Genomic DNA, 21,953 nt, shown 5'->3' on the forward strand with positions numbered 1-21,953 from the left:
AAAAACTCTAATAACTCGAAACACACTTAGAATGACTCAAAATAATGAAAACAATCAATTGAGACACTAGGAACTGAAATGGACGGAAATTGAATTAAAAGACTAACAACAATGAAAACTAACTAAATAATATAATTTAATAATGGGGGGGTTTGGTTTTGACGAGAAGTAAATTAAACTTAAATAAATTACAGAATTGACAAAAGCATGAAATTAAGGTGAAAGGATAGGTGACGGACTAGCTAGAGGGTTCTTCTTCACACATGACACATATGCAACCTAAATTGATTTTCAGTTGTTCTTTCAATAAATTGTAAATCTCAACGCCCCAAATTAACCGTGAATTGCACTAATTAACCCTTAGTTTTTCCACAAGTTATTGGGTTGGATGATTGCATACGACAATCCAAAACATTCCCTACAAGTTCCCTACATGAATTGCATAATAGAGATACAAGCAAGAATCATTAAGTTCTATGAAAAACATAAGCATTGACGAGGCACTCGTTACTATGATTTGCATGAAACTTATGCCAAGAATTTACTTAACGTGATTGTGACTAGCAACCTTCACTACTTGTGAATATAAGTTCATAACGATTAGGTGAAACTCCCTTATATTCTAGCGTCAAATTCATGCATGTAAATTAAGTATGCATTCTTAATCGACATACAAAAATAAGCTATCAATCAAGCAGTTAAGCAAATTAAATCACAACTTAAGGTAATCAATTCATATTACAAATATATTCATGGCTTTGAATTAACCTCTAGCCAAAATAAAATTAGTTACACATTATTCTCAAATTAAACCAAAAGTAAAACATAGGTTTGAGAAGATAAAACCAAGAAAATAGAGTGAAGCTTTGCTCCCTCCTTCTGCGCCAGTCTGCTCTCTGTTAGTCTCTCTGCATCCTGCTTCTCTCTCCGCAAGGCAGCTAAGCTGCTTCTCTCCTCGCCCCCCTCGTTTTCTCGCTGCAAAGGCAGCCCTCTCCTTCTCTTCCCGCGCCCCCTCGCCTTTACTCTGCCCGTCCCTCCTCTCTACTCCCTTTTCAGTTTTATTTTATTCTTTCTTTTCTCCACCATGTCTGCCATGCCTCTTTCTTTATTCTTTTCTGTTTTTCTTTAGTCCTCCACTTCTTCCACTTTTTTTCTTTTCAATTAGCCCGTGTCTTTTAGTCTCCCACTCCCTCCATATTTGTTTATTCCTCCACCATCGGTCCGTGTTGCTCTCTCCACTCTGTTTTACTATTTTTTTCTTTTGCTTCATTTTCCTTTCCGTCCCATTTTCTACGAAAACAATGCTAACACAAAATTAATTATACATTAACACAAGGTATAGTAAATTGCTACAATTTTAACATAAAAACATCACAAAAACTTTAGAAATGGATGGTATAAATGCATGAAATATATGAGTGATCAGCTAGTCACAATCACGTTAAGTAAATTCTTGGCATAAGTTTCATGCAAATCATAGTAACGAGTGTCTCGTCAATGCTTATGTTTTTCATAGAACTTAATGATTCTTGCTTGTATCTCTATTATGCAATTCATGTAGGGAACTTGTAGGGAATGTTTTGGGTTGTCGTATGCAATCATCCAACCTAATAACTTGTGGAAAAACTGAGGGTTAATTAGTGCAATTCACGGTTAATTTGGGGTGTTGAGTATTCATAGTTTATCGAAAAGCAACTGGAAATCGTTTTGTATGCAAGTGTGACATGTGTGGAGAAGAACCTCCTAGCTAGCCTTCCATCCATAAGTTTCATTCAAATTCATTTACAATCTGTTTTGTTTTACAAAGTTTGTTTTGTTTTCAAATTCGTCAAGAACCAATCTCCCATTTATTTCAAAATGTTAGATTAGTCAGTAATCACTTTAGTTTGTCTTTTTAAGTGTCTTGAGTCAAGTCATAACCCAATTTCGTCCAATTTAGTGTTAGGTGTTCAAAACTGCCCAGAAAGTGTTTTTAAGGCAGTTTTGAGTGTTTATTTGCTGTTTTGAATCTTTTTGTTTATCTTAGTATTTTAAAGTATAGTTTTGCATTCTTTGACTCTAGTTTAGTGTTTTAAACTTTGTTTTTACGTTTTCAAGTCAGTTTCCAAGTGATTTAGCAATCCCTCCTAATCCCCGGCCTAGAACGATCCCTACTTACATTCTTTACTACAATTGACAAAAAGAGGGTTTAATTTGTGTGCTTATATATTTCGCATCAAAGCTATGGTTCAATTACTCAGCTAAAAAACCAGATCACTTCCTCTGTTACCATAACATTATAATCTTGATGTAGTTTTACACCTTGGCTCCTCTGCCTTACGTGTTCATCGGCCTCAGTGGGTTCAAGAATATGGACAAGTACAAAATTCAGTCAAAAGTGAAGGACTCCTTCGACATGTTCAAGTGCTACAAAGATGTCGTATAAACCTTCCTTCTAGTTGTTGGTCCTCTGCAAGTGATTTCATCCTCCACAGTCCAGGTAATTTTATAGGGAACATAATTTTATCCGAATCTTCTTTGTTCGATGAACGGCTAAGATGAATTAATTCCTATAATCCTCACAAAGAGGATCCAAAGAGGATCTTCATCCATTTTATGGCACCTTAAAAAGAAATGGGAAGTCCTGCCAAAGATTGTTTTATAATTATGAAATTTTGTTTTCTTGTCAATTTATAGCTACTATGCATGCCTAAACACTGAAATACAGTTACGTTAAGTAACAAGCCATCACATAACTTGTTATATTACGATAATGATATTTAGATACATAAAACTGAATGCACTCTTTGATAAACATGAGCCATATCATTATAGTATTAAAAATTTAAAACGAGTATAGTCGCCTGTAATAATATTAAATCTTAGGAAACGGAAATATGATTTTCTGCAGGATTTTTCAAATTATTGGATCCATCGGATGCTCCACTTTAAATGGGCCTACGAGAAGATCCAATGGGTCCACCATGAATATACTGCTCCCATTGGGCCAAGATTTTGATTCTGGGCCTTCCAGCATTCCTCGGCCCAGCTTTGGTTCCTTGTCACATTACGACCTAGTTTGGGAGTGAGGTGCTTAAAAAAAAAACACCCATGAAAAAAAGCTGTGAGGGTTTTAGGTGTTTGGTAAACTGAAAAAAAAGGCTTATTTTGGAAGCTGCTGTGAGAATAAGCTGAAATCAAAGGAAAAAGCTGAAGCTGCTATTTGCAGCTTTGGAAAACTGGCTTTTTTTCAAAGCACACGAAGCTGCAGTGCTTCTTTAATGAAAAGACCCGCTATTAGACTGCTTTTTTTTCTAAAAGCACTTTTACAAAAAAGTTTACCAAACACTCAGCTAATTTATTTCACAGCCGCTTATGCTCACAGCACAGCCGCTTATTCTCACAGCATTTTTTTTCAAAGCACAGCAATACCAAACCAGCCCTACCACCTACTGGTTATGGTTCGTTTTGCGACAGTTGGAAGCAATTGAAACTCATAGCGGGTAGGTATATTAACCATTATCAACTTTAACACTGTCACATGATACTATAATATGTTATAAAGTATAAATTCATCATCGCATGTACAATCTTCTATCGAGCAGTACCACCTCATGGTAGTTCAACCAAAAACAAAGACTTCGTGCCTTTACTTTGTGTTCTAGTTGTAATCATCTGCATTTGAAGTGAAATGTCTTATATTTGATTCTCCCCATATATACTATTATGCAGGTACAGTTTCCCTTGGAGTCCCGCAAAATTTATGCCATTTTATGGAGGTGCAGAGTACCATGACTACCATAACTATGTTGGAGGACGTAGCAAAACCAACTTTGCATTAGTTTTCACCTACCGCGATTATATCTAGGGGACCCACAAGGTTTTTTTTTTTCCTATTTTTTTTACACCCTTTTTCTTTTCATATTTAGCATTTACGCCTATCTAATTTTGACTATTTAAATGGTGGCACTTGAAAATTAATTAGTCAAAATTTCGTAGCAAATTGTCTAAAACTTTCAAGGATACTGATCTCACAAACAACTACTTGAGAAGGCAAAACTGTAAAATGTTGTGAAAGTTATGGAAATGAATGCTCATATATTTTAGCTAAAGATGAAAAGTTAAGAAGACTTAAGAATAGTAGCATTGTTGTTGTTGTTGTATGATGTTTTTTAAAATGCACTCATTTCATTTTTATGATTCTTCACGGATATGGCTCTATATAAGGAGAGATTTTTTTGTGTGACAAGAACACGAGATAATACACCATGTGTCACTATACAAATTGTGAGATATGTGTGTTAAAATGTTAATAACTTAAAAACTAAAATTTTTCACTACTTATATAAAAACACGTGGTGTACCACTCGTGTTCCGATCATAATAAAACATTTCTCCTATATAAGGAGCATTCCGTGTATGATCACAACAAACGAAAAAGAAAAGAGTAAAAGCAATGGAACCAATTGTTGACCCTAAAAACTACCAAGCCTATGTGGCGCGCAGGCCGAGTAATATACGAGCTAACTACGTCCTTCGATGAATGCGGGGCGTGCTAACTCGTCGTCCGAGCTCGGCCGATGAGTAAAATTTGTTGATGTTGTGTTAAGTGCGCAGCTGACTTCTGCGTTTTGCGATTGTGGCCGAGGAAGGAACACGTCTCGACCTCTTGGGTTCTCGAACCTGAAGACAAGGCTACTATTCTTACGAAGTTCACGAATCGTCGTCGTCGGATTCGGTCACAATGATGGTATTCGTCAGAGTAAACTCACACCGAATCGACACCAAAGTGTAAGGTCACAAATACTCAAAGCGGATATAAGTCTTAATAGTGAACATGGTTCGGCCGTCTGAATGCCGAACTCTAAATCCCATTTGAGAGTATCCAATCATAAAATAACTCGACGTGCAATGCGCCGAGCTCAGTAAGCTGTAACACCTCACTTCGTCGAGAAGGCTAATGAGATGACCTCGATCAATAAGGATTCGGAAATCCTTCTTGACCGAGACTTGGATAGGTAACCAACCATCCTTGCTGTAGCGCTGTTGATGCCAACGGAAGATGTTGCGAGATCGGGTGATTCTACGGCGACAGAGCTATCTATGCCGACTGAAGATATCACCGGTTGCTTTCACAGTGTTGTTGATGCCAACGGAAGATGTGTCAGCGAAAAGAGAAAATAAAAAATCTCAAAGTTGTTGAGAAAGTTTGCGCAGGGCAGTTGTGTGTTGAATTGGAGGGGGTTGAACAATGCATAGCCTCCTCTATTTATAGCATCAGATACTTCCTAAGTAGAGTTAATCCGAGTAGTTAAACCCTACTCGGATTAGGACTTCTTCTTCTAATCAAACACCATCTCGAGTACTCCTACTCCCATCAGGATTTTGGACCTAACCTTTCTATCAGGCCATTCCTTTTCCTACTAGGATTCAAACGACCCTTGAAGGAATATTTTGTGAAAACATGTTCATTTAAGCAACATCTATAAGCATGCAATTAACAATTAAAGGCGGAATCATGCTAGCATGCACTTAAAAACAAAACATTAACCATGAAATTCAAAGCCTAGTAGATTGGTGAACCAAAACTCAACTCAAAACATAGTGAGTTGAAATTTATACCTTTGTAGATTCCTCTTTGCATAAGCAAAGGCTAATCACCCAAAGAGAGGGCCTTCATTCCTTGCATCTTAAATCTATGGATTTGGATGGATGAATAGGTTTCTCCAAGTTCCCAAAATTGAGAACCTCTAAGTCTCTTCACCAAGGAGAGATTGGAGAAGAAATGAGTGACCTTGGAGTAGTGGGATTGCAAGATGCACCCCCCAAGGTGGCCGGCCTCTTTAGAGAGAAATGGAGAGACAAGTTCTCACCAATTATCTCCAAAACAAACCCTTAATGAATTTTGGCTATAAAGTCATATTTATACCTTTATTCATTTGAGTGGCAAACTTGTAAATAAGTCCAAGTTCACTACCCTAAACAATATGGCCGGCCATTAGGATATTTTGGACTAATTGGGCCTTTGTGAATCATTATTCATTAAGTTGTCATACAACTTAAGATAATGGGCTTGACGTTCGAAGCCCATTGGGCCTTAAGGTCCAAAACTATCCCGAGGGCTTTAACGAACTTATTCGTTTGATTAATTAACATATTAATTAATCCTTGCCATAAATAAATGATTAAACCATTTAATCATTCTTACTCATCTCCATTGTTTCTTCAATCTCCTCCTTACACGGTGTGCGATCCATTAGGTTCCTTTTAGCGAGGCAGTGGGCGATTAAAACCATTTTACATCGATTGTGAATTGAAACTTAATTTCAATTCTCCCTTTAGTGATTACACACGTTTAGGGCTTCCACAAACCATGAGTGACACCTTGCAGCATATCATGGTTACCCAAGCTAATCAGAAGAGGTAGAGAAAACCTATTCAGTTTGGGATTACAAATGCAATACGGTCTTTCTCTAATCTAATACTCCTGACCACATTGTTTGGTTTGATAGTTTATTTATTCATGTCTACTATCCAATGTGATTCGTGTGCTTATATGATTTCCTTGAATGTGATTTAGAACGACTTTTCTAAATCTCATTCATACTCTGGCCAGAGATTCTAAATCATATCATAGAGTATTCTCCCTCAAACGGTTTGAAGGTTAGAGATCCCTTGTTGCGCATTCACTTGCCTCCATGACTAAGTGGCTTAACCCCAACGATGTCGTGGACACCCCGATGGGGTGACTTTGACATAATCAAAGATCAAGGACTTAACCACAAGACAACTGTGATGCCTCAGGTCAAAGGACTAATTTGCATTATCCCAAACATGAGTTCTCATGTGACATGAGTATGAGAACTCTTTGTTGATCGCGTTCAGTGAACTCATTCTCTACTGAGCACCTACGTACTTGTCTTGATGTCACACACACCAATGACTCGAGACTAGTCACTCTCCCTGAGAGAAGACATAGCACGTACCGATCTTGACGAACTGTCAATGTCCAATTGGCAATCCTATGATCAGGAACATTTAGGATGTGTCTACGAAAGAATGGTCTCATGAATCTAACTTCATTAGATTACATTCTTCCAATCACATATTCCTTGGACTTTATCGTTTAAGCATATAACATTTATATGAGACGGCTCAAACAATAATCTTTGCCCTTTATTGGTATCATGCGGCCCATGAACAAGACGACCCCTAGCAGTTTTTAAATAAATCCTTCCGGGCCGAGAATGATTCTACACTCAGCCCAAACCAATATTTTGGGCCTAAACATCAATATACCTTCATTCCTCTCTTTACCTGCAATCATTTTGTATTATAGTTACGAAAATAAACAATGTGATACATTGTACCCGCTTCGCTCCTATCTCTAGCAAAGGTTATATCTCTCACTTTTGCCTATTTATAACACGCTATCAACACGACTCTCTAATCCTAGCCAGTTCTCATTTCCCTTCACCGAAAATGCTTCCTCCAAGATCTTATTGTTCTTCTTCCTCCTCTGCCTCACTTGCTTGATGTACCCTCTTCAAGAACTACTAGCACCATGCCTTCTCCTAGTTTTTAATATAACAAATAGTTATATTTTTTATTTCTTGTTTGGTGTAGCTCCTGATTACTAACCCAGTGTTTATTTATGTTAATTTTACTGCAATTTTAGATTGTGTAGTACAATAGCCCATCTTGAGCTGCAGATTTAATTTTATTGCAATTTTAGGTGGTGCGGTATAATCGTCCATCCTACACTGCATATTTAAATTTTCATGTTGCTTGAGTGGTGCGGTATAATCTTCCATCCCACACTATACTATTTCAATTAGAGTGGTGTGGTACAATGGCCTTCCTCATTAGTTTTCTTTCTTCATGGTAGTAGTACTCAATACTGATAGTGGTGCTTGTGTATTGAGTATTACTGACTACCTGATAATTGTTTTTAATTAATGTATAAATTATGTAAATCTCGACCCTGAAGTTTCGAGTGCTTATCATTCTGGCTTGAAGATTAAAATGAAATATTTGTAAGAACCAGAAGTTCTAACACTACATTCATCTTAAATACATATTATTGCAAGTTCTTACACATCTCATTTTTCTTTCAAAAAAAGAAAATGGTGAACTTAGCAAAGTTTGAATTTTTTGTCGTTGATATCACTGGAAAAAACTACCTTACTTGGGTAATGGATGCCAAGATCCATCTGGAGGCAGAAAACCTTGGAAACACCATCAAGGAAGGAAACAATGCATCGTCTCAAGATCGGGCGAAGGCCATGTTCTTTATCCGTCCACCCTAATGAAGGATTGAAGAGGGAGTACCTAACGGTTGAAGACCCATTGGCCCTTTGGAAGGCATTGAGAAATAGATACAATCACCATAAAACAGTGATTATCCCAATAGCTTGTTATGAGTGGGCGCACTTGAGAATCTAGGATTTCAAGATGGTTGCTTAGTATAATTTGCAATGTTTAGAATTAGCTCTCAAATGAAACTTTGTTGGGAGATTATCACTGAAGAAGATATGCTGGAAAAGACTTTCAGTACTTTTCATGCCTCCAATGTGCTCTTACAGCAGCAGTATAAAGAGCAAGGCTTTATTGAGTAAAATCAACTGATATCGGTGCTCTTTATGGTTGAACAGAACAATGAGCTCCCGATGAAAAAGCATAAGTCCCAACCTACTGGATCACCGCCATTCCTAGAAATGAATGTTGTTTCCCTCGAAGTGAACACCACATCTTCTCGTGGCAACAGACGAGGACGTGGCCACAAGTGAGGCCGGTGGAATGAGAAAGGCAAGAATCATGGTGTCTAGTTTTACAACCAGGGTCCAAGGCATAATCCAGGCCCTAGCTTAAAAATGTAAATTGCCACAAGGGTAAAGCTCATATGAATAACACTCCTAGAAATCCTGAAGGAGTCTACAATAGGTATGGTGGCAATGGGAACTGGGCCCGTACTTGTAGTACCCCAAAACATCTAATGGACCTGTATCAAGCCTCCCTCAAGGAGAAGAGTGTCGAAACCAATTTCATCAAGCAAGCTAACATGATCCAATGTTCAATTTATCAGGCCAATTGAACATAACCCACATGGATGTTTCAGACTTCATTATGGAAAGAGGGAATTAAGCATATCGGTCCGATTGTATCATTTCTATGTTTAATGTACTTTTGCTTTATTATCTAAACTTGTAGTTTAAAGCTCGTATTTTAATTCAATAAAAAGTGGCATTTCAATTTCCTTTTGTTATGAATAAATTGTTTTTAACTATAATTCCCATACTCATAAAGTTTAGACAAAAACTATGGTTATTCTCAAAACAATAGCAATGACGGAGATATTTGTCTTGTAGATAGCGCAACCACACATATAATACTTCAAGATCGAAAATATTTCTCAAACTTGATGCTTACAAAAGTAAAGGTAACAACAATATCAGGGCAATCAGATGTAATTGAAGGCTCAGGAAAAGCCCATATCATGTTACCAAATGGAACAATATTGTCCTTACAAAATGCATGATACATTTACCCAATGGTCACATGTTTGCCTCTTGTCTACTCGAAATGTATCTTTTGCGAGACTTCTAGCTCATATAATTAAATTACGAGCACAGTTCCCAGATTACCCTATTAAGTCAATTCGACTTGATAATGCTGGTGAATTTACGTGTCGAATTTTTTATGATTACTGCATGACACTAGGCATTGATGTTGAACACCTTGTTCCTCATGTCCATACTCAAAATGGTTTAGCAGAAGTATTGATCAAGCAGCTTCATGCGCCTTGTTCATGAAAACAAAATTGTTAGTTTCTACATGGGGATATGCCATCTTACATGCTACATTATTGGTTCGATTGAGATCTATAGCAAACCATCAATACTCCTCAGTACAACTCATGTTTGGGCATCAGCTAAACATTTCACATTTACGAGTTTTTGGTTATGTTGTTTATGTGCCTATTGCACCGCCACAACACATTAAAATAGGACATCAGTGCAGACTAGGAATTTATGTGGGTTTTGATTCACCATCTATCATTAGATATTTAGAACCCTTGATAGGTGATATTTTTACAGCTTGTTTTGTGGATTGTCACTTTGATGAGAAAGTTTTCCCGCCGTTGGGGGGAGAAAATATCGTTCCAAAAGAACAGCAAGAATTGACATGGGTTGTACCCACCTTATCTCATTTTGATCCATGAAGCACTTAATGTGAAAATGAAGTGAAAATGAACATTCATCTTCAAAGTATTGCTAATCAAATGCCAGATGCATTTAATGATGCTATCAAAATGACAAAATCACATATACCAGCTACAAATGCGCCTGAAAGAATTGATATCCTTATTAGACAAAATAAAGTGGCAGCTAATGATTCATCTGTTGCACGCCTGAAGCGTGGTATACCCCCAGGTTCAAAAAATCCAGCCCCTTGAAAGAGCAAGATGAGGGCACAACTAAATCTAAATGAAATCATTCGGGAAAAGAAAATGAATGACGAAGCCACAATTCATGATTCTGTACTTCCAAAAAAAGAAAATGTCCTTAATGAGACACATGTCCCTAAAGAGAAAGAAATAAATGAAAGCAAAGAAATCTCTGTAAATTATGCATGTACGTGGGATCAAAATGAAATAATCATCGATTACATGTTCGCATTCACAATAGCTACTAAAATCATATTAAGCGATGATATTGAGCCCCGCTGTATTGATGAATGCAAATAGAGACAAGATTGGCCTAAGTAGAAAGATATAATCCAAGCAGAATTAAATTCTTTGGAAAGGCGAAGTGTTTTTGGACCAATAATCCAAACCCCGCCTCTAGTAAACCTTGTGGGTTACAAATGGGTATTCATAAGAAAGCACAATGGGAAAGACGAGATTGCAAGATATAAAGCATGACTCATTGCACAAGATTTTTCACAAAGACCTGAAATTGATTATGATGAGACATATTCTCTTATAATGGATGCAATTACGTTCCGTTACTTAATAAGTTTGGTGGTTTCAGAAAAACTTGACATGTGACTTATGGATGTCATCAGTGCGTATCTGTATGAAGAATTAGATATGGATATATATATATGAAGGTCACAGAAAGACTCAAGTTACCTGAAATGACTAACAAACCATGAGGTATGCTCTCAATCAAATTAAGGCGATCATTATATTGGCTGAAACAATCTGGATGAATGTGTTTTAATCATCTCAGCGAGTATTTGATCAAAAAAGGATATAGTAACAATGACATTTGCCCTTGTGTGTACATTAAGAAATCAAATTTTGGATTTGCTATAGTGGCAGTATATGTCGATGATATGAACTTAGTTGGAACCCCTGAAGAGTTCAATAAAACTGCTGAATATCTGAAAAGCAAATTTGAAATGAAAGACCTTGTAAAAACAAAATATTGTCTTGCCTTGCAAATCGAGCATTGTGCTAATGGAATTTTGGTCCATCAATCAATTTACATTAAAAAAATCCTAAAGTGATTTGGCATGGACAAGGCTTATCCACTCATCACGCCAATGGTTGTTTGTTCTCTGCACATTAAGAAAGATTCATTTCGTCCAAAAGAAGATGATGAAATGGTCCTTGGTCTAGAAGTACCATATTTGAGTGCAGTAGGTGCTTTATTGTATTTAGCACAATATACCATAAAATGTCGATTAAAGATTAACTTAGCTTATTATGAATATCACAGGCTTATTTGAGGATCGAAAGAGTTTAGGTAGATGCATATTACTTATGTTAGTCTTTGATAAGACTTATGCTTGAATTGTATTAGATGATATCTTGAGATCATTGGTGATTTATTCTCACCACATGGTTATCATTCATATCATATAGCTAGCTACGATAATAGGATTTGTTGCAGGTACATTTTAATCTAGTAGAGGCTAGAATTTGCTAGTAGACGCTAGATATTGATCAAGTAGCCGCCACTTCACCTACTTGCTATACATTACTTTAGTTGTGATTGATTTACTTTCTTTGATATGACGAGCAAGATTGAGTTGATCTTGACTACTACTATTGTAGTTACCATGTATGTAGTTTTCACTATATATTTTCAAAATAGGGGTTGTTATGTTGAATGATTTTAAATGTAATAAAACTAGTCTACTCACATTTTGTTTTGTCGACCCCTTCTGGGCATAACGAGAATAAGGAGAACATCGGTGGTGATGAGTGGGCTTGGCAGTGAGGCTTTCATCCTTTGGATTTAGGGTGATGGTTCATTTATAATAGTCTTATCTTTATTGTAATAATTGCATGATCGTACTTTTGATTATGTATAGCACTACACTTTTATGTGTGTTACTGTTGTGTGAAACTTCCAGTTGCTCTAATGTGATGTGGTAATAACGGGAGTTAATCTCGAGATAAATTGTCCCTAAGTGGGGAGGTTGATAAGTGAACTATGTAGCAGCTTTGGATTTATTATTAGTGAAAGTTTTTGTTCGAATTCTTGCACATCATAAATATCTTACAATAGCTTCGTCATTAAGTTGGCTTGTGACGTCAACCATTGATGGGGTGATAAGGTCAATTTAGTGTCAACCATCACATCATGACCACGTAACTTGTGTTATTGGGGTCGGGGTGTGTCAGATATTCGTGGCCTTCAATAGAATTAATGAAAATTTAAAATGAAACTTTAGAGATTGTCAAATATTAGTTTGGACGAAATATATGAGTTCCTTCGATATTTAATAGATTTGTCAGAAATATCAACAGTATATGTCAATTTTAGCCTAAATTTAAAGAGTTTCTCCAATATAAGATGAAGTCTAAACTTCACCCTCCATTTCAATATCTTTTTATGAATTTTTGGATATTTTCATGAAAATATCGCCTGTATCAAAGAAATTTTAATTTAAACCCTGATCGTAGTAACAACTCTAGGATTGTATTACTCACTCCCTAATCAATTGACGGAAGCTCAGACTCGAAGACCGGAGCAAAGACGCATTGACAATTAACGCACATTGCAGCCACTTTTTGTGAATCACACCCAAGAGCAAGTTTCTTTCTTTTTTTTTTTTTTAACTTTCGATTGTTATTGGCGGCATTGTTTTTTTTTTTTTTTGGAAGAACACCATGCCAAAACATGGTGAAAAATTTATTGCAACAACAGAAATTTACAACCAAGACCCAAAACAGATATACAAAGCAAAACGGGCCAACCAAACACACCAAAACAAGCCCAACCAAAAGTTGGATCCGAAGAAAACAGAAAACTAGAACACCGCTGCAACCACCGCCGCAACCAACGCCCAAATCCCAACTCCCAACTCCCAACCGAGCCGCGCCTCAACAAATCCAACAACCAATTCCAATCTTCAGTCCAAACACAGCCACAGATCAACAAGAACCTGCAGCAAAGATAAAGAAGCGCATGGAAATCCACGAGCAACATTGCCAACCAAGGCAGACAACAAAGAGAAGGTGGGGGTGTTTGGAACACCCTACCCAGTGCAAGCACCAGATCTGATCTCACCGGCTCAACAAGCCGCAACTCACGGCGAAACTGGACCAAAGATTGGAAAGTAGAGGAAGGAGGAGGAGAGATAGCAGTGGGAGGAGAAAAGGGAAAAGCGAACCAGAAAGCAGGGGAAATAAGCATCGGAGGGGAGAAGAGAGGGAGACGAAAGCAAAAACAAAAGAGCACCACCGATCCCAGCCGCAACCAGGATCGGCGACAACAAACAGAAAACGAACGAGAACCACTCACACGAAAGGGTGAGAATCGCCCTCAAACAGAGGGTAGGTCTCTCACGGAGGAGAGAAATTTTTCTTGTTATTGGCGGCATTTTGCTATGGAGCAATTATAACTTACCAAGCTTACAACAAAAGCTTTTAAATATTTAAACATCAAGCTTCTAAATTTCGACTTAAGTTTACGAGCGAGGGTGGGAGGGAGGGCAAAGAAGTCTGAACTCAAATTTAAAAGCACTTTCTATACACGAAGAGCGAAAAGTTAGTCCAGATCCGTTAAAATTATATAATCATCAAAATCTCAGTGAAATCTGACTATGCCGGTGAAACAAAACATTTGCTTTCTCAAGACATGCTCTAACAAGTTTCACCATATCATGAAGTTGTTAAAACTACTTAGCCCAGAACGTATGAAACATTTCCCGTGGACATTGGCAAACAGTTCATATCAGGATTTCATTCATGACAATGCATGAGATCGTTGTGGACCTACAAAATTCCTTTACGATGCAGGAACAGATGGAGCAGCCCAAAATTTTACCTTCTTATCGACACTTGATGTGGCCAAAACCAGCACTTTCTCATCACCTACGGAGGGAAAAATGATACGCATTAATATATTAGAACGACAATTAAAAGCAATAAAATAATTAATCAAGTCTCGACAAATGGAATACAGCATTTGGAGGATAATAGATCCTGATTTAAGTTTACTCGAGGGCTAATTATAGCGAAATTGTATTACATTCAATTGTCTTGTAACCAATCTCTCCACCAAATACTTCTCAATAAGTCAGACCATCAAATGGACTGTCCATTAGACTAAATTGTCCCTCATGATGTAACGGAACAGATTTTATGCCGAAACATATTCACATGGAACTAGAAACACCAGGGTTTTTGTAATGGAAAAGTTATTCAGGTTAGCCAGACTTCTCTACACAGGCACACTTTATCATGCTCTTATTGTGCCAATGTTGTCAACGGTGGAGCAGTAATGACATATAAAAACTAATTGCAACACAAGTTTAAGATATTCAAGACTAGTGGTTTACCAAATGGAATTGGCTTGGGTGCCCAAGAAATGCCTGTGATGTCACCCCCTGCATGGAGAAGAAGAATTAGAGAAGATTCACAACTTGAAACCATCTCTGGGATAACAATCCAAAGCTCCACCAAACTTTGATTAGCAAGTTAAGATGAAATAAATTATTTCCCGCCTCATCTGTTCCTAAGTAACATGTACAGTTGACTTGAATCTTCGTTATGTATTAAACATTTGGCTTACCAAGCACATATTACTTGTTAAGAGCAGAGCAAATTCTTACATGTGGTGCTCCGTCAAACATTTTAACCTAATCGATAAATTCGTTCTTTTTTATCAACTGACCAAGAATTTTGGCATGGCCATAAAAACATCATATATTTGGCTATAGAAAAAGATGCTAAATTTCTTTCTGAAAAGTAATTAGATATTGGAGAACCAACAAGGTACATGGAAAGGATAAAATGAAGAAAAAAAAAACTTCAAATAAACTCAAGCGTACCTTCATGTGCTTTATCAGCTGTGTCCAAAACCTTTCCAGTTTCAATGCATAACCATTGTAGTGTCGAACCATGGGTTGCTGCCAATATTTTTCCATCCGGAGATAAACTAAGACGATCATAGTGGGCAGCAGCACCACCCAAATCAAGTGGAATTGGAAACACCTTCAGAGTTTTTGGATCCTCATCCATATGAAAGCGAACTTTGAGAGAACAGACAACGAGAGTCAGTATGCCAAATTAAAAGTACCAACACAAGTTATCAGACACAAAGAACCGCATCCGGACATTTTTGTACAACCCATGCAGATGAATAATTCCATTTAACAGAAAATTATTTCTATCCTAAAACCATAAGAGACAACTGACACCCAATGCATAGGATATACTGTTTTATACAACATGCACACAGTTTCACATACATGGTAGACTGGTAGTTATCAGATTTTTTAACCGCTATAACAGAAACAAACAAGGAAGGGAATTATGACCCTAATGAAAGCATGGTTCATCCATTGATGAGAAGAAATAAATTTTCCACAATCTTTATAATACAAACTAAATGACCATATTTGGGAAACATGATTAATGAAAGTGTGTTCTCTTGATTTGAGCGTATGAACAATAGCTGGGGCCAAAAAATGACTCGATATTTCTTTTTCTTTTGACTTGCCATGTCTTGATGTAAATCATGTAATACATGTTTTTATGACAGTTGATGCATACTCCATGTTTGTAATGACAGTTGATATATACTCCATGTAATGGACTAAGATTACAGAGGTGCATGTGTTTGTATATGCTTGGAGGGAGTTTTGACTATTATGCTGCTGTACATGCAAAGAAGGCATAATATACAGAACAAAATCTAAGTCAAACATACCATTGATATTCCAAATTCTTATTGAACCATCTTTGGACGTTGTGATCATTTGTTCTGAGTTAGGAGTAAAGCATAACCAAGTTACTGCACTCTGAAAAACAACCAGATGTAACTGAGATATAGCATATACAATTCAAGCATGAGCAAAAAGAATTGATGATAAGAAAGAACCAAAAACAAAGTTACAATTTTACAGCTAAAAAGAATTCAAATGATGTCATTGATTGAAAAAGTAGGAATTTGTTATTTGCACTCCAAAAATAGCATTCTTGCACACCTTATGTGTGGATGCAAGGACTGCAGGAAGCTATATTTGGAGTGCATAGACAAAAGAAAACATATAAGTAACCTTCTGGGCTTTAATGACTCCAAAAGTAGCTTTCTTGCATAACTCTAGCATTTATCCTAGACCACAATTTGCATCATAATTGTAATCTTCAAAAGAAAACATATAATAATATACTATAGTATAGACAATAAACCCTAATAAGCACTTATTCTTTTTTCTTTTTCTGGCCAACGCTAATCCTCGAACTTGATCTCATTTAATTTTCAAAAAATTAACGGAAAGCTGATAGAGAGGCTTCGTTAAGACACGCATGAAATCATATTATGTAACATCATTGTACATAAAAACATACAAGTATAAAAACATATGAGTAACCTTATGGCCTTTAAGTTGCATAGCTTTTGTGACCTCCTTCACTGAACCATCCTTTGAATAGACGATCTCCCACACCTGCCAAGGAAATCTGGGATGTTAACAGAACAACTATATTATAGGCCATAAAGCACCTAGTTCCTCTAACATGCCAATTAAACAACGGAGTTGATTATGGTATCCAGAAAGTTAAAGGTCCAGAACAGGTATAAAAACTGAGTATGCAATTTAAAGAAAGAACTGAGTTACTATTGAAAATGCTAATGGACTTCAAATTTGCATGTTACTTATTTGGTTAACCCAAATATGATGTGGATAATTGGCCACATCAAACTAATACATGGACTTCTATAATGTTGCAGAACCTTTTGAAATCACTCCTTTGCACATGCTCAACACATATGACTACATGCAAGAAGTGTTGCACTTAGCATTTATATCCCATTGTGGTCAACGTAAATGTTTTATTTATACTTTTCGAATGAGGGATCAACTTGAATGAAGAACTGGATCTGTAAACCATAATTGAACATGATGTCACAATCCTTAATATGAAACTTAATTAGAACTCTTAAAACTACGAACTCCTAAGTATTTGCAACTTCTTTAAACACCCCATGTTGCTGGGATTTTTCACATCCCTGGGCCACTGAAGAACTTACAGATAATTTACCTTCACATCTGCAGTAAACGCTGCCGCAGCAAGGAAACGCCCATTTGGTGATATAGCAGCCATGGTGTTTTTCAACTGATTTGTGTCAACATGCCCCAAAATCTTGCCGGTTTTACCATGCCAAAGTTTGATGTCAGTTCCTACAGGTAACATAACAAATTAGAACCACAAAGTATGCACACTCAATCAGGGGAAACTCTGGAAAAAGAACTAGTATTCATATTGAGATCATAATCTTGACGATCTACTGGCAATGTGAAATTCTAGCATGAAGATTAGATGATTGAGGCATGGGATATTGGGCAAAAAATAAAATAAACAGAAGGAAAATACACTATCAAGATTGAGTTGGAAAGTTGGATGGGACATTGAAAGCTAAAGAACTTCATTTATTGGTTATCAAAACCTTATTTGATTAATCAAGGTATGTGCATACTGCATACATACAGGAGGAAGCATCCTGAACGTGGAGATTACAAGGGAATGGCTGCAGAGAGGAGAAGGAGGTTGTGACTTGTGCGGGAGGGAAGAGAAGATGTCACAGATATAGAAAACAAAAATAAATAAATAAAAATAAATAAAATAAAGTAAAAGAACTATAGGGAATTTAAGGTTGATACACTGATTCAGGGTGGGGGAGTGTACGGTAAAGAAATAGAACAACCAATGGCATTCTGACGTTTGGTATGGTAATTTTAAATACATTATATTTGGGTCAAGTTTGTCGAGATTCAAAATTTTGAACCTGAAAGCCAGATAGATCTTACTGGCTTAAATGCTACACCTGATTACACCCCTTTAAAGACTAGAAAGTAGAAACCAAACAAAATTGACCTGAGTTCATCTTACTCCGTTTAATCGTTAATTTTCCCACCCCTTTCTTCTCACTCTACATTCTACAGTCTTCACCATATTCATTTCTCTCAAGTGCTTATCAAATTTCTAAGCAACCCTTTTCATGCATTGCAAGAGTTCAACACTTTCTAAATAGTTCTGACAAGAATCCTACAAGCACTATTAAATGTGACCATCTAGTGTATAGAACCTTACAAGCCCAAAACATTTTAAATGTCACTACGTATTATGAAGTTAGAAAATGTTGAATGTAAACATGCACATAAATTCTTATGCAGGATAAGGCAATAATAAGATACCTTCTGAGCATGAAGCAACAATTGTACTCCCATCAGCAGTGCCATAACTCGCTGTGGTCCCAGATAGGGTGAGAATACCTAATTTATCATGAACTTTGTGATGGTCCCACTTGACTTCAGGCAGAGAAAGCTTGGGTTGCTGCTTAGCTTCCTCAGAAGGTTTGGGTTTTTCCACCCCACCGTACATGTACAAAGAAGATCCGGTCAGACTTTGAGAAGCCACAACTATTGATAATCCATCATCCGAAAATGAAACTGCTACAGGCTGACCAGCTCCAGGAGGCAAACTAACTCTCAGAAACCTGTTGAAAAGTTACAGAATTTGAGAAATGCAAAGCAACTTAACTCATGAGCATAATCGAAACTTCTCTGGTAAGTGGTAATGCATCAAGGGTAGTTGAAATTCATACTTGAAACTTTTACTCGAAGCATCATCCAGCTTGAATACCCTAAGCACTCCATCCGCACAAGCTGATTGAAAGAGTAAGAAATCATGAGCAATTGAAATATAAACATCAGACAAGTCAAAATCAAAATCACCGGCCACATTATACACGATCTAAATCATCCAAAAAAACAGATCAGACACAATTATAACTCATCGAACAAATGCCAACCAAGTAACGAATATTGAAGTCCGGATTTTAACCTAATAATCATTTCTAATTGCTCCTCAAAAAGAAAACGAAAAATAACTGACGCACTAAGCTCGGAATAAAAGTGAAATGATTGCTTACCTGTTGCCAAACTCCGCCCGTCAGAGGAGAAGCATAGGCCATTGACCGCATCTCCATGGCCTTTCAAAGTATTCACATCCAACGGATGATGTTTCTTGTGTTGATCCTACATTCCGTCATCCAACAGATCATACCAAAATCAAATTCATTAACTCTGAACCTAAAGCATTGCAAATTCAATCATTCCCTGTGTAATGAGGTCGAATGAGTAACATGCAACTCAATTAAAAAGAAAATCACACATTTTCTCGGCATCCAAACAGAAAATTCAACAGAGACACTTCCAGAAGGAAAAGACTCGTTTCGGTGTTACCTTGTCAGAGGCGTGAGACTTCTTAGTCTGGTGAGGCTTTGATTGGTGCTTTTTCGGGTCCGACTGGAGCTCCGGCTTCGAAATAGACTGGATTTCGGAGCTCCGTTTCCGGAAGTAGCTTGTGAAGAAAGCGAGGGCGATGACAGCGCCGACGAGAATCGAGAGCACCGCAACTGGAAGAACCGGATCCATCGGTAACCGGAAAGGGATTGGGGAGGTGAGGGTTTGGATACGGTGACGATGATCGGAATGCGTCCGGGGGAATGGAAAAAGGGGAGGAGGTGTCAATTGATTGACACAATCACGTATTGGTGTCTGAATTACCTTTGGGAAATTTAGAAAAATAATCAAATTTTAGATCCATATAGAATTATAGCCACCATATTAATTTTATGATAATTATGATCAAAACTTGATGTAAAACCCTTAATATTAGAGTTTCTCACAACAACCAAAACAAACCTTTAAACTATCCTAAAATGAGAAATTAATCTTCATCACTTTTTTGTTTTCACTATTCACTTTGCATATGCAATTTCGTATTCTTTCTTCATCCACTGGAAAAATATATTGGAATGTATGCAATTTAGTTAGTGAAACACTAAATTGAAGTACCTAATTACAAAAATAATAATTAGCTATGAAATTAGTACCTTCTGAAGAACATTCTCACAGGTTGTCTTGCTAATTAAAGAGAAAGTTAATTCAGTGGCCTCAATTTGCAGTAATCCTCAACATTTTAAGGTAGTTTAAAGGTTGTGTTGTGGTTGTTATGAGAAACCCTAGTATTAAGGGTATATTAATAGTTTTACATCAAGTTTTGGTTATAATTATCATAAAATTAAAATGGTGGTTATAATTCTATATGAGATCTAAAATTTCGTTATGTTTCCAAATTTCCCATTACCTTTTCAAGGATAATAGCATCCTTTTTTATTTGTAAGTGGGAGGTGGGAGGTGGGAGGTGGGAGGTGGGAGGTTTAGGTTCGATTCTCGTTATTACAAGCTCATTTTGAGGTTAAATTCATCTTCTTTTCCTTAGTGATGATAATATCGTTTGTTAAAAAAAACTAAGTTCCTCACTTACATTTGTGCACCAGACTATCTTTAATTGTACTAGCTTTAGGGACTAACATGAACTAACTTAAAATAGACTAAATTGAACTGTATTAGTAAAACGTTTGGTACAGTGTTGAACTAAGAAACATAATTTATTCATTTATCACATTTATCACATTTGGTTCCATGTTTGTTCAACCCTAGTTATCTGGGTAATTTGGTATCAGAGCCAAGTGATTGGTAATTGAATAAGTCATTTATAGTTAATTCATTCCACCCAATTCTTTGGTCTTTGCAGTAATTCAATATTTTATCTGTTCATTGGTTTCTTAACTATCTGAGTTTCTAATCTTGAACTAAACGAAAATAGACTATATCCAAACAATAAGTCCCGAGGATGTGGCATGAGTGGACCAGGAGGACCGGAGAGAGAGTGAAAACCCAGTAAGTCTAGAACCCAGCAAATTATCTAATTTACTCCGTTTGAACAAACCATAGAAGCAATTGTGATAAATGAATAAAAAGAAAGAGTAGAAGTCTTCATCTGTATTTACTTGGAATTTAAGATGTTCAATTAATTGACTGAGAGTGAGGATTCTATGCCAATTGAAATCAGTGGTTATGAAAATATTCATAATGAAGATAATGAATTTAAAATAATGATGAAGATATTATCTGAAAATAATTTTTATTGCAAAACTTACCTAATGACTTACAATTGACTGATAAAATTTACTGGGAGAACTAGATGATAATGCTCGTAGACATCCTTCTTCTAAAAATGAAAAAGTGTTTACAATATTTGATTTCTTTGAATACAGTGTGAAGTCAAAGAAAGTTTGAATTAGAGAAAATAGATGGAAATTAACTTGTCTTTTTTGTCTTCAGAGTCTTCCTCTTATAGACTTGGTAAATGAGACTTGAATGATTGAGTTCTTTACTGATGAAGCACGGGATGGAAGAAGATTTGGTTTTACTATTGATGAATAGTGAACTTGTCGGAATAATTGTTGCTTTTACTGTAGAACATACTGAGTGATTCTTGCTGACTGATTGGATCCTTGCTTTTCCATGTGAATAATGTTTGAAGTTCACATGGAATCTTGAAATGATGACTGAATTTTCACATGGTGATTGACATTGTGACTAATTAAGTTCACATGGCTTAACTTGATGTTTTACATGGCTTTATACAAATGGGTCTT

The 21,953-nt window shown here is 36.6% G+C and overlaps 1 protein-coding gene and 1 long non-coding RNA gene across 4 annotated transcripts; one reads left to right on the forward strand and one right to left on the reverse strand.

Annotated features, from left to right (window-relative positions):
* Positions 1–925: 925 nt before the first annotated feature.
* LOC126628140 (uncharacterized) lies at positions 926–4,117 on the forward strand. 2 transcript variants are annotated; one of them, XR_007625273.1, is made up of 2 exons: positions 926–2,479; positions 3,712–4,117. It is a non-coding gene; the product is annotated as an uncharacterized LOC126628140 (long non-coding RNA). The 2 variants fall into 2 exon arrangements; XR_007625274.1 differs by lacking the exon at positions 926–2,479 and adding an exon at positions 2,974–3,482.
* Positions 4,118–13,985: 9,868 nt separating this feature from the next.
* On the reverse strand, positions 13,986–20,039 carry LOC126629936 (uncharacterized). 2 transcript variants are annotated; one of them, XM_050300090.1, is made up of 10 exons: positions 19,690–20,039; positions 19,377–19,482; positions 19,050–19,110; positions 18,640–18,941; positions 17,486–17,625; positions 16,816–16,890; positions 16,152–16,242; positions 15,271–15,471; positions 14,779–14,826; positions 13,986–14,311 (listed from the first exon to the last, which is right to left on the reverse strand). In XM_050300090.1, exons 1-10 carry the CDS (start codon positions 19,879–19,881, stop codon positions 14,226–14,228), a joined length of 1,302 nt encoding a protein of 433 aa, XP_050156047.1. In that variant the 5' UTR covers positions 19,882–20,039; the 3' UTR covers positions 13,986–14,225. The 2 variants fall into 2 exon arrangements, with proteins under 2 accessions (XP_050156047.1, XP_050156048.1); XM_050300091.1 differs by having other exon boundaries at positions 14,779–14,821; positions 15,269–15,471.
* Between the last annotated feature and the right edge of the window lie 1,914 nt (positions 20,040–21,953).

Source organism: Malus sylvestris, chromosome 7 (genome assembly GCF_916048215.2).
Source record: "Malus sylvestris chromosome 7, drMalSylv7.2, whole genome shotgun sequence".
Taxonomy (NCBI): Eukaryota; Viridiplantae; Streptophyta; class Magnoliopsida; order Rosales; family Rosaceae; genus Malus; species Malus sylvestris.

Bases quoted from the DNA above. Each gene is read 5' to 3' on its own strand.
- LOC126629936 (XM_050300090.1), bottom strand. From the start codon at position 19,881: ATGGATCCGGTTCTTCCAGTTGCGGTGCTCTCGATTCTCGTCGGCGCT. The intron at 16,243-16,815 runs GTTACTCATATG...GTTGTTTTTCAG, and splicing joins TGCAACTTAAAGGCCATAAG to AGTGCAGTAACTTGGTTATG. The intron at 14,827-15,270 runs GTACGCTTGAGT...TTCTCCATGCAG, and splicing joins AGCTGATAAAGCACATGAAG to GGGGTGACATCACAGGCATT.